The sequence below is a fragment of the Pezoporus wallicus genome, unplaced genomic scaffold (assembly GCF_028554395.1).
Source record: "Pezoporus wallicus isolate ANWC-B61680 ecotype Strahan unplaced genomic scaffold, APGP_CSIRO_Pwel_v1 contig_8234, whole genome shotgun sequence".
Classification (NCBI taxonomy): Eukaryota; Metazoa; Chordata; class Aves; order Psittaciformes; family Psittacidae; genus Pezoporus; species Pezoporus wallicus.
Window position 1 is genome coordinate 112,432 of NW_026637703.1, and position 16,808 is coordinate 129,239.

General features: G+C 46.4%; 1 protein-coding gene across 2 annotated transcripts in view; it reads left to right on the forward strand.

Moving 5' to 3' along the window:
* PNPLA7 (patatin like phospholipase domain containing 7) overlaps positions 1-16,808 on the forward strand; it is a 123,978-nt gene that overhangs the window by 86,464 nt on the left and 20,706 nt on the right. For both annotated transcript variants that reach the window (XM_057407316.1, XM_057407315.1), the window contains 3 exons: positions 2,826-2,982; positions 11,698-11,814; positions 16,595-16,664. In XM_057407316.1, the coding sequence (XP_057263299.1) occupies positions 2,826-2,982; positions 11,698-11,814; positions 16,595-16,664 (344 nt within the window). The remainder of the gene's footprint in view (positions 1-2,825; positions 2,983-11,697; positions 11,815-16,594; positions 16,665-16,808) is intronic.

Consider the following 16,808-nt stretch of genomic DNA (forward strand, 5'->3'; position numbering starts at 1 on the left):
AGACATAGTTCACACAAACACAATTTAGTTTACACAAATACATTCAGTCACGAATCCTTCTCTTCAGGGTGCTGGAACTGAAAGAATCAGCTTTGTATTCATGTATAAATGAAACACAATTTAGTTTGGCAGTTTATAAGAGCAAGAAAAGTACTTTCAGTCCCATCTTGCAGGTCAGTGCTTCAAAATTGATGCTTGTGTTGGTGGTAACGTGGCTGTTACACGTTTAGCTGGGTATTGGCAGGGACTCTGCTGATGCACAACACAGGGGTGATGAAATAGCAGTAATCGTTATTCACTCAAGGGTGCCATGCAGCAAAGTAAAAACAAATCCAGTGTGGTCACAGCAATCCCTTTGTGTTTTCTGAATGCATGAATAAGGAAATTGAGCTTCAGAAGAGGTTAAAGGGGGAGAATCCAGTCTGGAGCTGACCAGTTTAAAATCGCCCTCTGAGCAGGCAATTCTTTACAGTACTTATCATGTGGCTTTGTTAAGACATGTTGTAGGCTTTCTCCAGAAAGCAGGTTGGATTGTGTAAGGTCTGCTCCTCAGCTAAACAGCAGTGTCAGCTACTGACTTACATGCAGGAGTAAGGCTGAAGTGCCAGGCACTAAAAGCAGATTGCAGAAATAGCTGTGATCTAAAAGCCTAAACCCGATGAGCTCCTCTGGCAGGGATAGAAATACAGTTCTTTTAACTTAGGGCATCTTATGAGAAGAAGTAATAGCAAGGCCAGCTTGGATGGGGCTTTGAACAATCTGGTCTAGTGGAAGGTGGATGAGCTTTATGGTCCCTTCCAACACAAGCCAGTCTGGGATGCTATGAAAGCAGGGGAAGGAGCATTTGGAAAGGAAACTAAATGAGCCAGTTCCTGCTCTTGGATTACACCAGTACAGATCTGTCGTTGAAGTCACTTACACCAGTATAACCGAGAACCTGTCCCAAAGCATTCCAGCAGCTGGAGGGGATTTATTTAGATGGAAAGAATGTGTTCAGCATAGCTTGGCCAGATGACACCTATGGTGCACTTGGCAGCTGTCAGCAAGTATTTATAGGATGTAAACAGCAAAGGGAAGGAGGATGGAAATAGAGCACAGGGGGAACAGGAAAATAGGCTGAAAATGAGCAAAGGAAGATTTTTGCTGCTCCATGGCTTAGATTGCAAACTATCGATCCAGGAGGAATGAAATAATTGGCATGCTTGGTATTAAGTGGACAAAGCATTTGAAAGAAGGGGCCTGATAAGGTGGCAATCAGCTTCCACTGCTGATGTCTCTGTTCCTGTAATGGTTCTGTAGGACAGGTCCCCTCTACCATCAGGGAATCAACTATAAGATCAGATCAAATGTTCCACCTCTGCACTCTCATTTCTGGTTGTAGCAGTTCTTTCAGACACATGTACGTGCAGCAATTAGCCTCTGAGCTTTTGAATCTGAGGTTGCACCTCGAGTTTTCATGTTCAGTAGCCACTGACAGCCTGTACCTTTGATTCAGCCAACCCACATTTAAATCCATTTGTGATTTGACCTTGTCAGCATGTGGTGACAGTGGTTTCCTCAATTTGTGCTTTACATACCCATGTCTGTGTAAATTCTTTCCTTTACATTAAACTTCCTGTATGGAGGTATCATTGCCTAGCCCTGCGTGTCCCATCAGTCCTGATCTTCCCCGCTCAGAGATCTGAGTCCGGTTTCTTCTCAAGTGGAGTCCTTTCCAAACTCTGCTCAGTTCCTCTCCTCTCTGTCACTTTCTAGTTGTGCTGTTTCCTTTTAGTGAGGAGCCTGAGCTTGCTTGCACTTTTCAAAGCTCTGGTCCATCCTGGATGTGTGTTCTTAAGTTTTCTGCTTTATTCTGCCTTCTTTGATTTCCCGTTTGGATTTCCACTGGCCGCTAGGTTGATATTTCTCAGGGGATGTCCAGAGTACTTCCAGAATCTCTCCAAGTGAGCAGAGCTACTTAAGAGCTCATTGCTGTAGGGGCTTTGCTACTTCAGTTCTTCTCTTGTCCCATCAGCACTGAGGTTCATCTGTTGTTTATCACTTTTCTCCACCACTGCTCTGAGTTCCTTCTGCACTCCTTGAAACAAGGAATACATTTACTGTCCTGAAGGAATTTGTCTTATCCTGAAGCCATAGAATCCCAGACTGGTTTGGGCTGGAAGGGACATTAAAGCTCATCCAGCCCCAGCCCCTGCCACAGGCAGGGACACCTTCCACTAGAGCAGCTTGCTCCAAGCCCCTGTGTCCATCCTGGCCTTGAACACTGCCAGGGATGGGGCAGCCACAGCTTCTCTGTTGCCTCTTTATCTGCCCCTTTCCTGGCTCTGTGTTCAGATGAAACTTTGGCCTTCTCATTACTGTTTGTCTCCTCTTGCTCTTTGTTTTCCATCTTCAAATTCATTATTAATCCATGCAGTGACCCATCTTGTGGTCCAGCTGGCTGAGTTTCTTTGAAGAATTGCTGGGAAAGAAGTCTGTGGAAAGGTCTTTGAAATCCAGCCATCCCTGGCTGCTTTGGAAGAACCCCAGTAGATGTTTTGATGTCATTGCTCCCTTAAATCCATGTTGACTTTTCCCTCACATGTTCTCTGGCTTGATTCTTGGCTGCTGTTTTCATGTTGTTGCCTTTCACACTGCGGTCAGGCTCCTGCTCAGCAACTCCTGGGATCCTCAGGGGGTCTCTTTGAACATTCCTGCATTCCTAATACTTGTTTCTGGCAGTTCAGCCAGTGCACGCTCGCATTCCCTTAGAAGGTGACATCCATGTCTTTATGCTCTTTCAGCGGCTGTTTGTCTGATCATGCCTTTTTCTTTTCTTGGCACAGGGGCTGCTCCCAAGTGGGAGTGATCAGAGCACTGATTGAAGCTGGCATCCCTGTGGATATGATCGGAGGAACATCTATTGGTGCCTTCATGAGTGCCTTGTACGCCGAAGAGCGTAGCTACAATCAGATGAGGATCAAAGCCAGGCAGTGGGCCATGGTAAGCACTGGAAATGGTGCAGTTCTCTCCTCAGATGGAGTGCAAAAGCTTAACCACAAGCCTTCACAGGCAGCAGGCACCCAAGGCACGTTCTGGTGTCTGCCCAGCCAAACCAGCCCTGCCTGGCACGAGGGAGCAGGCTGGGGAAGCTGGTGGCTGTGACAAGTTCTAGTCACACTATAAACGTAGAGTGATGTTGTTCAAGTGTGTTACTCTGTGTTTATCGTTGTTTTATCTTCTCTTTTGAGGTGCTGGAATCTGTTTCCTTTCCAACTCCCAACAAATGTGTTTCTCTTTTGTATAATTTTCTCTCTTTCGTTCTCGCATGCTGTCATTTTTTCAGTGGAACTGATTGACAGAGGTAATCCTTCTCTAAACTAAATACAAAGTGTGTCAATCACAGGGTAGCCTCACTGCTCCAGAGTGGCAGCACCCTCATTCAGGAGAAACATTTAACTTTAAATATTTAATAGAAAGAGAAACGTATTGTCATAGTTAAACCAAGGTTTGGGAAGGATGTTTTAAATAGTGACTCCTGTGAGTGAATTGATAACATACTGGGGAGAAATTGTACTAGCCGAAGATGACAGTGGTCAGTCAGATTGACTGAAGGTGAAGATTGGTATTACTTCTAAAGTCTGTTAGTTACAACTTTATGTTGTTCATATGAAAACCATGTTTTTCTGTTGGTTTTCTTATTGAAAGGCAATTTCCTAATTTAGATTAAGCTCTGGGTCTGCTTAGATCTTGAGTTTTAGGAGCCTGCAGTTGGCATGTGAGTACTGCTTACCTTTCCCAGGTGTCTTCTAACCCACCATGGCTTTGAGATGAAATCTGCTGTGTGGTACCACTTTGCAAGCCAGACAGTCCAGCTTACTGAGGCCCCAGCATGTTTGTGCTGTCCTGGTGCTCAGAGGACCATAGGATCCTCTTTCACCTCCCTGTCACTGTTTGCTAGAAGAACATGGATTTTTGTGCTTTTTATGTAAGAACAGCCTGTGCCTGGCTGGGTTGGGAAGCGCCCAACCCAGAAACTGTGTATGATACATAGCAGTTTGCTGGAGTCACAAAACTGGAGGAGGCTTGAGAGTAAGGACATAAAAGTAACTGTACTGAAGCATATCAGACATCCATTTGACCTTGGACTCGTCATTTCCCACCTTGGTCACTTGTAAATGTGGCTGAGCAGGATGAGCCCGTGGTGATCCCTCCCTGCAGTGTTTTCTGTGCCTTGCTGCCTTCCCTCCCTTGCTCCTGGTTAGGCTACAGTGATGGAATTTTCCCCTGTGCACTTGTCCAGAGGATTATCTCCTCTTGTCTCTGAACTTGTCAGATCTCTTCTGCAGAGGTGATGAGAGCTGGAAATGCTCCTTGCAGGGCTTCTCAGCACTGTGCTCCCATTGAAGCTGCTTCGTTTCCATCACTGCAGCTCTTGAGCTGGCCAACCGACTGTGGAATCACACAGGGATAGTTAAAGGTGAAATGAAGAAATGTAACCTATTGGTTAACTTTTTGAATGCAAATTGCAAAGCTCGGAGAACATTTCACTAAGGAAAAGAAAGGTTATGGCCCAGCCTTGAGCTGTTTCATGTATTGGAACCTTGAAATGTGCAAGTAAGTCACTGGAGGAGAGGTTAATAACCTCTGTTAGAGCAAACATCTCATCTTATAATGAAGAATGGATTTTCTTGAGGTTTGCCATGAGTGTTCTGAGCTCCACATCCAAACCACAAATTGTTCAGTTTTGAGAATGAAAATAGGGAAGACTGCTCTGTTTGAAGCTCTTTCCACTGTTAACAGCATGGTCCAGCAACATGGTTGCTTTGTAAACTGCAGAAAGCCCTGAAAACCCCCACTCCAGGTCAGATCACAGATAATGTACAAAGTAAAGTGAGGGATTATAAATCTTTCTAACACTGACTCTTCTGAGTTATTTTCCCTCATATTGTGTAGTCTGAGCCAGGAGAGTGGCTCCTTTCACTGAGCTCCAGCTCTGTGGTAATGCAGGGAGCTTTGGGGATTCACAGGACAGCAGGTTGAGGGAGGGGATTCTCCCCATCTGCTGTGCTTTGGGAGGAACCACCGTGCAGCCCTGATCCAGCTCTGGGGCAACAGCACAGGAGGGACGTGGAGCTGTTGGAGCGAGGCCAGAGGAGGCCATGGAGATGCTGCGAGGGCTGGAGCAGCTCTGCTCTGGAGCCAGGCTGAGAGAGCTGGGCTGGGGCAGCCTGGAGAAGAGAAGGCTCCTGAAGGGGAGACCTGAGAGCAGCTCCAGTGCCTGAAGGGGCTGCAGGAAAGCTGGAGAGGGGCTTGGGACAAGGGCCTGTAGGGACAGGCCAAGGGGAATGGCTTTAACCTGCCCGAGGGGAGACTGAGATGAGCTCTTAGGCAGAAGCTCTTCCCTGTGAGGGTGCTGAGGCGCTGGCACAGGGTGCCCAGAGAAGCTGTGGCTGCCCCATCCCTGGCAGTGTTCAAGGCCAGGTTGGACACAGGGGCTTGGAGCAAGCTGCTCTAGTGGAAGGTGTCCCTGCTGGTGGCAGGGGTTGGAGCTGGATGGGCTTTAAGGTCCCTTCCAACACAAACCCTGTCTGTCATTCTGTGACATTCACCCAAACAGACTGAGCACAAGCAAGGTGACAAATCCATCAGCTAAGCCCCACATTCCCAGTGTCCACAAGTTGCAGGCCTGTTCCTGCTATCCTGTGGAGCAACATCACTGCTGTCCCAGGACCACAGCAGGAGGCAGCTGCTGGGCAGGAGCTGTTCTGGGGACCATCCTTCATTAAGCAAACATTATGCCCAAAGGCTGGGATGCTCCCTGCTGCTGATTCTGCTCTTCTGAAGCCTGTGAGCTGTTGCTGGGGAAGGTGAGTGCTGAGTACTCTTTGTGCAAAGCCTTGCAGCCTGGCGTTCTTAGCCTGTGGGGGTTTTGAAATGTCTTCATTGTGATGGATTAGATAACTCTGATAGTTTTTAATTTATTTTGCTATTCATCAAAGTAAATGTCCAGCAGTTATTTCTCTTTTGGGTATTTTTAGCAATTGGCCTGTCTCTGATTGTACACTTGGGGCTGGGAGAAGGGATGTTTCTAATGGGATGCATTTTTTGGACCTAATGAAGCAAGAAAGAAATAAATGACTCTTTTATCAAAATACAGAGGGGTATGAAATTAGCAGTCAGGCTATTTACTATGTACTGCCTCTGTGTGTCCTCTGTACCTGCGTTCAACCAGCAAGTCAAACAATCAAAAGCTTTCATGTTTGCCCATGGTTGGGTTTTCGTGATTTTCTTTTTTAATTGAAGAATTACTATTTTAATGTATAAATATTTCCCAAGGAATGGAATTTCTACTGTTGGAGGGAATATGGTCATAGGAATGTGGAGCTTTAGCTTCTCAGAATGGAATTAAGAGTTGATGAGTAGGATGCTGCAGTCGTTTGCTGTCTGCAGTTGCAAAACAGCTAAAATAAATGGGGGGTTCATGAGGTTCTGCCTCTCCCTAACGCTGCTCTGGTATTTGCACACTGGGACATTCTGTGGTTTAATGAGCTGGTGTGGCCAAAAACTCATCTTGTGTTTATTTCCTCTGTCACACTGTTTCTGCCAACTCAGCTCTTCAAGCTGCTCGCTGCAAAGGCAGCAGTGCCAGCCCAGGGCAGGGGGCACCGTCAGCCTCAGCTGGGGCAGATCAAGATGCTGTTAGACTGGATCCCTGTATTCTTCTTTGTTTCTTATAACTGTTGTTTTGAGGGGAAAAAAAAAACTGTTCTCTGTCAAAGCAAGGTGATGCCTGAGCCTGTGTTGGACCTGGTGCAGGCTGAGGATGGCTTGGGAGTGTGATTCAGCAGAAGGGGTGGTGGGGAAGGGCGAGATGCTCACCTGACAGGGACCACAAAGGTCCTTTCGCTGTGGATGTCAGAGGGAGAGCATTGTTAGGAGGTGCAGTGTTCTGTAACGCTCTTTGCATCCCACACTGTTCCTGTAGGACAACAGCTACAAGGACAGATCTCTGCCAACAAACACCAGGCAAACGTTGCCAAACTAGGCTGGCATGAAGAGCAGGCAGGATATTACGGGAAAGATATCTCCTGACTAGAGGAGACCCACCAAATAAACTGATCCCCAGCTAAAGGGAGTCTTGGTTTCTGTGCCTTAGCCCCAGATCAGCCACAGCAAGTGGTAAGATGGGCTAAAGCAACTTTAAAGCACACAGTGAATCCTAAATAAAGAAGAGGCTCGTTACAGATTGCCTGCTAATGAATGTGCATATGTTGTCTCTTCAGTTGGGTTGATGAGCTGTGAACCTGCTTTGGGTGTCTTCCAGCCCACTGGTGCTTGAGATGGGCACTCAGCAGCACCTCCAGGCTCTTCAATTGCATCCCTAAAACTTCATCAACCCATTGGGAAGCTGTAGTGACTACTTGCAAAGACTAAACCAGGGCACATCCTTTATAAGCCAACTGAAGGGTTCCTTCTGGTTGCCTTTCAGCTGGAATTTTGTATTTGAGATTGTCAGCTACAGGATACAAACACATGGGTGTGTGTTTGTTAAATCTTAGAGGTACAGGAAAAACCTATTTTTATGTAGTGATAAGGCCTGAGGGTTCATATTTACCATTCCAGTTGTGTTAGTTGGGCTGTTATAATTAACCCCAAATCAAGCATTATAACTTGGGAAATTCACATAAAAGGCTGCATGCAAAATCCAAACATGCCTGTTGCTTTGAAATGAAGGCACCAAACCATTCTGCATCTACCCTGGGGCCATCACATCCACTGATGACGGTGAGGATGGCACATTAATGCTACAGGCTCAGAACATGTGAGTCGGATTTGAAACATGCAGTTACTTGCCTGGTTCTCTGCGTTACCCGACTCTGAGATGGCTGCAGTTTCTTAGCTGGATTAATTATCATGTTCTTCAACTCTTAGATTTCTTAATAGTTTACATTTAGATCTGAGCTTCCATTATCTGTAATTCCTGCCCTGTGGTGCTGTTAATCTCTTGGCCTGAGTTGTGTTTTGTCTTTTGTCTCTAACATTTTTCTCTTTGTGAGTTCCTTTGCTGGTTTCACTGAAAAGGCACTGCAGGGAATTCCTGAGGCCATCTCCAGGGGTTTGAAAAAGAGTTTTGCTGGTTTAAATTTTTGTTCTTGCAACAAGTTTTGCCCTGCCCTGGCTTTATTTTATACTCTGGAGCATTGAAATATATTGGTTTTTAACACTAGTTTACCACCATTCTACATCAAATAACAAGATAGCCAGAGGTTATAATTCAGGGGGGTTTTTGTCCATTATCCCAGAATCATAGAATCCCAGACTGGTTTGGGTTGGAAGGGGCCTTAAAGCTCATCCAGTTCCAACCCCTGCCACGGGCAGTGACACCTTCCACTAGAGCAGCTTGTGCCAAGCTCTGAGCTTTCTTTTGAGTAGCCCCTTTAGGCACTGGAGCTGCTCTCAGGTCTCCCCTTCAGGAGCCTTCTCTTCTCCAGGCTGCCCCAGCCCAGCTCTCTCAGCCTGGCTCCAGAGCAGAGCTGCTCCAGCCCTCGCAGCATCTCCATGGCCTCCTCTACACTCGCTCCAACAGCTCCACGTCCCTCTTGTGCTGCTGCCCCAGAGCTGGATCAGGACTGCAGCGGGGGTCTCTCCAGAGTGCAGCAGAGGGGCAGGATCCCCTCCCTGAGCTGCTGCTCATGCTCTGGAGGTGCAGCTCAGCATCATGTGAGTTTGCCCTTGTCCCTTTCTTGCTGAAGTTGTCTTTTTCCACAGGGTGGCTTTTAACAGTAATAGGATTGAAGGTGGTCTCTTTAAAAAGAAAGCTCATTGTGCAGCAGAGCTGTAGAAATGAAAGTTCATGAGAAGTTAATGAAGAATTGTGCAGTAGCTGTTCCCTCCCAAGAGAACTGGTAGAGATGCCATGAGGCCAGGCCAGGCTTCCTGTCACAGTACAGTAGGGAACTGGAGCTGCATTGTTCTCAGGGACACTGGTGTTGGCCCTTGTGCTTTGGTTAGTAGAGAAGTCTGAGGGGAAGCAGAAGTCAGGAGGCTCTGGTAGCCTTTCCATCGGGTGATCTTTAACTTGATTTATCTTGAGAGCAGTAGGTGGTAGAAGCTATTCTTGGAAGGCAGAGGGAGGCTGTTGGCCATCAGCGTTTCAAAGGGCATCCTCCGGTTATGAGAAATGAGAATATTAAGAAATAACTGTTAATTAGGAGTGTTTTGTTCACATACAGTATTATTGCAAGCATTAATTGAGGGGAAAATGTAGAGGCTGAGCATTATAAAGATCACTTGCAACAAGGATGGCCCCAGTGTTTGGTGCTGAGTTGGAGAGATTTTTCCTTGGTATTAAATAAAGAACTTTCTGTAAATGCCTTTCCCTGATTTAATCATTCTGAGTGATGTCAGAGACCAAATCCCTATTTTAAGCACAAACCTAATTCCATTTAACTCTGACGCTGTGGGTAGCATGTCTATAGTTAGGTTGGCACACTGTCCTCACCCCCTCAGAACCCAACATGAAGATGTGAATGAAGGTGACAGGTTCATAATGGGGCTTGTGCAAAGGCTTTTACATTTTCCCACGTTTCCTGTTTATGCTTGTTTTTAAGGATCTTTTTTAATACTTGGACATGTATTCTCTGGGCAGATACCTAATATATATTTAAAAGCAGCTGGACGTGACAATGTAGGCTAATCCTGCTCTGCTTTAACTCATTGCTAGAGTAAAGCCAAGGCCAGATGTTTATCACAGATGCTTCACTAGGCTGCAGGGTCAGAGGCTGTCTCGTGCAGTGGGTCTCTGCCTGGGTATGGTGCTGTGTTGTCTGTTGGTTTTGAAATTATAGAGAATGTGCAGAGAGAAGATATCACATCTAACAGAAGTATTTCATCCAGTGAATCTCTATTTAATTGCAAATGAGTTAATTGGGTCGTTTTGGTCTTCAATTGCATGGACGCCACAGCTTCTCTGGGCACCCTGTGCCAGCGCCTCAGCACCCTCACAGGGAAGAGCTTCTGCCTAAGAGCTCATCTCAGTCTCCCCTCGGGCAGGTTAAAGCCATTCCCCTTGGCCTGTCCCTACAGGCCCTTGTCCCAAGCCCCTCTCCAGCTTTCCTGCAGCCCCTTTAGGCACTGGAGCTGCTCTCAGGTCTCCCCTTCAGGAGCCTTCTCTTCTCCAGGCTGACCCAGCCCAGCTCTCTCAGCCTGGCTCCAGAGCAGAGCTGCTCCAGCCCTCGCAGCATCTCCATGGCCTCCTCTGGCCTCGCTCCAACAGCTCCACGTCCCTCTTGTGCTGCTGCCCCAGAGCTGGATCAGGGCTGCAGGGAGGGGTCTCCCCAGAGCACAGCAGAGGGGCAGGATCCCCTCCCTGAGCTGCTGCTCAGGCTGTAGGGGTGCAGCCCAGCACACGGGGGATGGTTCTGGGCTCAAGTGCACACTGAAACCAGGTCATGGGGAGCTTCTCATCAACAAACACCCCCAAGTGCTTCTCCTCAGGGCTGCTCCATCCCCTCTTTCCAAAGCCTGTGTTTGTGCTTGGGATTGCCCCGACCCAGGTTCAGGACCTTGCACTTGGCCTTGTTGAACTTCATGAGTTAATTAACTGAGTATGATGTAATGTGTATATTAGGAACTGAATTTTGTTAGGACTTACTAGGATTTGAAACCAGTGGTTATGGTCTCATAACCCATAGTTATGGGACAAATGCAGTGGCCTCAGTGCTGTAGAGTTTAGATGTTTTCATCATTTTATCTTGTAGGTTAGTGCACAGATGTGATGCAATTGAAATGGGGGGAAAAAAAGAAAACAGAATCCATGAAATCTTAATTACAGAATTTGTGTGTTTAGAAGAGAAACATTTGACAGTGCCTGCCAGTGTTGCGTGATGCAACAGGTATATCTAGTGCTTGAAGAACCCTGCCATGATCTAATTTGTCTCCCTTGGGTAGGGTGCCCTTCGCAGTATCCAAATGCTGGCTGCCAAGCAGCAGGTGAAGGGCACAACTCCCTCTGGGAATGACAAATAACAGACAGTTATTCATTGACAGTGGTTTTTAAGCTCTTTAACATGGGACTGACTTCACCTTGTTGCAGTCCTAGAGAATCACACACACGTTTTTGTAAGCGCTGACACTGAGGTAGATAAAAGATTTAAGACTGGGATTAAAATCAGGTGTGATCCAGAAACAAGAAGACTGATGCAGAGATTCTAATATTACAGATTTAGGATTTCCTTTCCGCTCCAGTGAACTGTGGAAAGGTTGATGAAGAGGGAGATAACTATTAATATCTTTTTGTTATTAAAATAAGAAAGCAAGAATTAAACTGTACTGTTCACATGCATTTTTTAATGCAGAAACCTGTGTCTGTGCATGCTTATGTAGAGCAATGCTTTGATTTAGGACTAGAAAGGAAGCAATGTGAATGTACCTTCTTCCACAGCCTTATTGCAAACTGCCCACGGGGTTTGCTGCTTTTTGGGTTAAATTTATGGCACCATAAACCAGAAGGTAGGTAACAAGGTGTTACTGGTTGTAGGTTTCATAGTTGTTTTTCTGTCCCCTTGATAACTTTGTATTTGCAATAGCAATGCTTCCAACATGTTGGCTGTAGGATCTGGAATACAATATCTCTCCAATTGCATACATTAATGCCTGCATTAATATGGATTCTTAAATATATTTACCTTTCAAATGGCTTTTTTTTCTGTTTAGGTTATGAACTCCGTGTTTAAGACTATTCTGGACTTGACGTATCCAATAACCTCTATGTTTTCGGGAGCAGCTTTTAACAACAGCATCAACAACATCTTCAAAGATAAGCAGATAGAGGTAGGTTGCTTATTCACTTCCTGTGCAGTAAAAGATGCCACTGTGTTCTGTTGCAGCAGAAATAGCTTTCTTCCATGCTAATGTGAGATATGGGCCTGTGGGATGACTGAAAACATGTGAAAACTGGGACTGTGGTGTTATATGAATATAGGAAGGAGCCTGTGAGGGTGCTGAGGCACTGACACAGGGTGCCCAGAGAAGCTGTGGCTGCCCCATCCCTGGCAGTGTTCAAGGCCAGGTTGGACACAGGGGCTTGGAGCAAGCTGCTCTAGTGGAAGGTGTCCCTGCTGGTGGCAGGGGTTGGAACTGGATGAGCTTTAAGGTTCCTTCCAACCCAAACTATTCCATGACTCTATGATGTTGGTGGATTTAGAAAACACGAGGAGTGGATTATTTGTAGCTACTTTTCTGTTTGACAAAAGGGTCCTGGTGGCTGAGAGCAGAAGTTAAAATTGTGTCACTAAAGTAGAACTGCTCACACTGTTTTATTGTTATTATTCTGCAAATCAGGTCTCAGAGACTCTTACGGCTCAGCAGAAGGTCTTGAAGAGGTTAGCAATGGGTTTGGCTTTCTTTTTACTTTAGTTTTTCTGTTTGAAGCTAGAGTGAGTTTTAATGAAAGGCCCATTGAAAACTGCAGTAGCATCCAAGTATTTTGGTTCGTGTTTTGCATTGGTGACCTTTCTGCAATTGCTACATGCGTGGTGTGCCTGAGCTGATGGCCACCCTCAGAATCCCACCTACCCTCCATCCCTCAGCAGCAGCAATTCATAAAGCACATTATCGATGATTGCCTGCCTAGATCACCAAGTCCTGCAATCTTGCCTCATTTGCAATTTTAAATAAATTATTCCTGTGCTTGGAATCCTTGTGATGAAAGATTAAGTAGCAAATTAACAGTATATATACTTATAGAAACACAGAGTCCCAGCCTGGTTTGGGTTGGAAGGGAATTTAAAGCTCAGCCAATTCCAACCCTTTGCCATGGGTAGGGACACCTTCCACTAGAGCAGCTTGCTCCAAGCCCTGTCCAATGCAGCCTTGGTAATTTTCTGCCAAGAAACAAAAGCTTCAAGTATATTTATTAAACATCACGTAAGATAAATCTATTTCAAATATATTTATTAAAAATAATCTAAAACATTCCCTGCTTAAATGCAAGTATGAAAGTGATTAATCATCACGTGGCTTAAAATAGCATCTTGCTATGCAGAGTGGGGCTGGGAACAAGCAGGTTTGAGAGTGATAAATCCCTCTGAGGCTGGAATTATTTTTGTTTTGCTGTTGGGCAGCACTCTGTCAGCTCTTTGATCAGGTGTGTCCCTTCCTGAAGCCCTCCAGCTCCTATCTTTGGTTTCAGCAGTGCCTGAGAGGCAAACATGTGATTGTCCGATGACTGAGGCAGCCGAGGAGCTGCCGTGCAAAGCCCCCAGACCTTCTCGGTGGTGGGAAGTGTGGTCTCCTCTTGGGTAATGTGGTGTGAATTGCAGGTGGTACATTGCAGTGTGAGGCTGTAGGATAACACCAAGCAGAGCTTTGAGAGGGAGTGACAAAATTGAAGAGAATCGCTGAGCTTAGTTGGCCCCAGCTTCCCTTGCTCGCCCCATCACTGCTTTTGATTTCAGCAGTCAGTTTATTGTACTTGCCTTCGAGATGCAGCAGATTCCTTCCCTATGATTGTTACAGGTGTAGTGTGATCTTTTCTAACCTTGCAGTCACAGGAATGTTGTGTCCAAGAGAAATCCAGTTCTAAGGCATGCAGCAGTGTCATGGAACCATAGACTTGTTTGGGTTGGAATGGGCCTTAAAACTCATCCAGTTCCAACCCCCTGCTATGGGCAGGGACACCTTCCACTAGAGCAGCTTGCTCCAAGCCCCATCCAGGGGCTGTGAACGTCTTTGTGGGCATGTGCTGATCCTTCAGTCAAAATCCTTCAGCGTGTGCTTGAGGATTTCCTCACGTTGGAAGACTTCCATCAGATAAAGAAGGAGAAATGCTGTGTAGCACTGCAGGGAAGGAGGCAGTTACTCCTCCATTGCAACTCGTGTTATCAGTGCAGGGTAACCAGCCATGTCACTAGACAGATGGAAATTGAAAGCTGCCCAAGTGTAAAGGGTGACTTAGAAAGTCACAGAAGCTGAACTCAGAAGCATTCAGCCTTGAGCAGATGTTTTCTTCAAGCATTATTTCAAAGCACCAAACTGCTAACATCCATCTTCTCTCAGTAGCTGGAATGGTTTTGGAGGAGGGTGAGTAGCAATGATTTCCAACTGGAAATACATATTAATGAGGTAATTATAACCTTACAAACAGGTTGTGTTTGGACGCTTGGCCACAACTACTCCATCCTGGGAGCATCCACAGTGACCAAGGCTGAACCCCAAGATGCTGGGGTGGGCTTTGGCCCTTGTGTCTCTACAGAAGCTTAAAATCAGGAAGCACTGGGCCAGATCCTCCTTTTTACTCCCCGTGCGTGTGAGGTGGCACTCCCGCACGTCTCATGCGTGCCCGCATCCCTCTCCTGCAGCAGCAGCACTTACGTTGAACTGTTATTTCTGACATTGAACAGGGGGGTTCCATTTTCTCCTCAGTTTGCTCTCCAGCAGCCGGTGGAACGTAGGAGGCTCCCGATTCCCAGCACGCTGGCTGGGGGTAGCCCTGGTTACCAGCCACCCCCGGGGCTGCTGCTGCAGATGTCAGCCAAAGGCGCTCCACCACAAGAGCTCAGCCTGTGCAAGTTCTTCAGGAAAGCACGTGGGGATCCAGGGCAGGGATTGAGAGCGACTTCACAAGAAACACACTTATTACCCACTGAAATTACCCATCCTTATGAGGGAGCACCAAGCTCTGGAAGTCTTATCCCCCATGCTGGAAGCACAAAATGCTCTTGCAAGTCATCTCAGCTGGAGGCTCAGGTGTGAGGAATCAGAAAATTCTTTTATCAAGCCCTGTTTCAGACTTGAATAATGCTCTGGCCTCAAAAGACATGGAACGATATCTGAGAAACGGAGTCTTCATTACTGTGTGATAGGTCTTACTTTAGTTTCTTTCATGCACGTGTCTGCATGAATTTGAAAAGAAGACAGACTTTTTTCCCTGTTCCCCTGTTTTTGCTTAGAATATGGTTGATGCACTGAGATCTGCAATCATCAGAATATCTTTAGCATGGAGAGGCACCCCTAATACTCTCGTAGTCACACTTTATTCATCCGCCTTCCCATGGCATTTATAGCAGATGGGTTGCAATACTTGTGCAGCATCTGTTAGTCCTCCCCAATTCCACCATCTTTGCAGAGCTGCTTAAGAGATTAAACTCACGAGGAAAAAAGCCTTTTTGAATTGAAGAGCACAGAAACTTCCACCAGAGCTGCAGCCTGGGCATTGATGGGCTGCTTCTCAGGTCCTGCTGGTAGCTGGAGTCCAAACCCATGCTTGGTTTGAGTTCAAGGCACATCAGAGCTGTGCTGGAGAAGTCCTGGACCCCTTGTCCCATGAACAAAGAGGCTGGCTGCATAGGAAGGCAGTTTTATCTCTTCAGTCTTGATTAACTTTGCTGATTGACAGAGATCTCTCAGCTGTTGTTCTCTGGGCATAAGCTCCATTTACTCAAACAGGTCCTCCTCCTGCCCTTTGCAGGTTAACCCTTTCACTAGATGCCATGAAGACTTTCCAGAACTATCCTCTCTGACAAACTCCTGTGCAGCTGGGAGGTCACCTCCCATTCAGTTTTCCAACTAGTGGGATGTGAGTACAGACATGGGTGAAACTCCCTGCCAGGAGCAGGGCTTGTTGGTTTGGCTGTTGAGTAAACTTGTAATGCACTTAGCATGGCCATTCTCTTTGTATATCATCCTCCTCCTTATGTACCACACTCCTCACTGCTCTTTCACCCTGCAGTATCTCAGGCAACCTCTGGGGTCTTCTTGAAGATGAACTTTGCAGGATCCTTTGTTCCTGTAGGGAATGCTGCAGCTTTGTGTTTTCTTCTTTGGCTGGAGGCACTTTGGGTCTCAGCAGCATCGCTCTTGCCTCTCCTGCTGAAATGATCCCTAGCTTCATCAGCACAAGGTAGAAATCGAACATCCTTTGGTCAAGAGGCCATGACTCATGTTCTTCCCTCTTTGTTTTGGGCTCAGGCAAGGGAGATGGTGCCCGTTACAGCCTTAGGCTGGGGCTGGGGGGAGCTGAGTAGTTGCGTGCTCTGTGTAGATCAACACCACCATGAATGGAAAGAGTTGGGTGAAGTGCAAGAATGGCCACACTGGGTGAGATCCAAGGTCTTTCTAGTTTAGTGCCATGTCTTCAGGGGAGGCCAAAAGCAGCAGCTATTTAGTGACCTAGATAAGAACTGAATGTATAAAGGTGAGACTTCCTTTCACATTGTCTTCCAGCAATAAGCAGCCCAGGGATCATTTTAGATGAGAGTTACCATCAGACCCCCACACTTCATCTGGAAATAAAGCAGGTATCAGAAAGCAGATGAACTCCAGTTTGAGTGATGAGGCAGTGATGAGCTGCTCAGGATGCTGGACAGTCTTCTGGAACAATTCTTTCTTGCTATTAAAAAAAAGAAAGAAGGAGTTTTGCCTGCCTTGGTTCTAATGTTTGCATTAGAAACAAATTCATGAACTCAAGCACAGGGCTGACGGGTTTTCCTCCATCCATGCAGGCATTTGTGTCATATATACGTAGGTTGTTGCTTTGGTTTGTGTTAGAAATGGGCTTTAGTTCAAGTGCAAGGTTACAGCTGTAGTAAAACTGTGACCTCCTCTGTTGCAGGACCTGTGGATTCCTTACTTTGCCATCACAACTGACATCACTGCCTCAGCAATGCGGGTCCACACGGATGGTGAGTGTGCAAGGAGGCCTGAAATGATGCTGCGAGACTTCGCCGGCACCCTTGCTCCTGGAGTTTTCCTTGCCTTTAAATTCACCTTTCCTTTTGTTTCTCCCTTCTCTGTTACTTGCTGAGCACCAAACTGTGGTTGTCCAC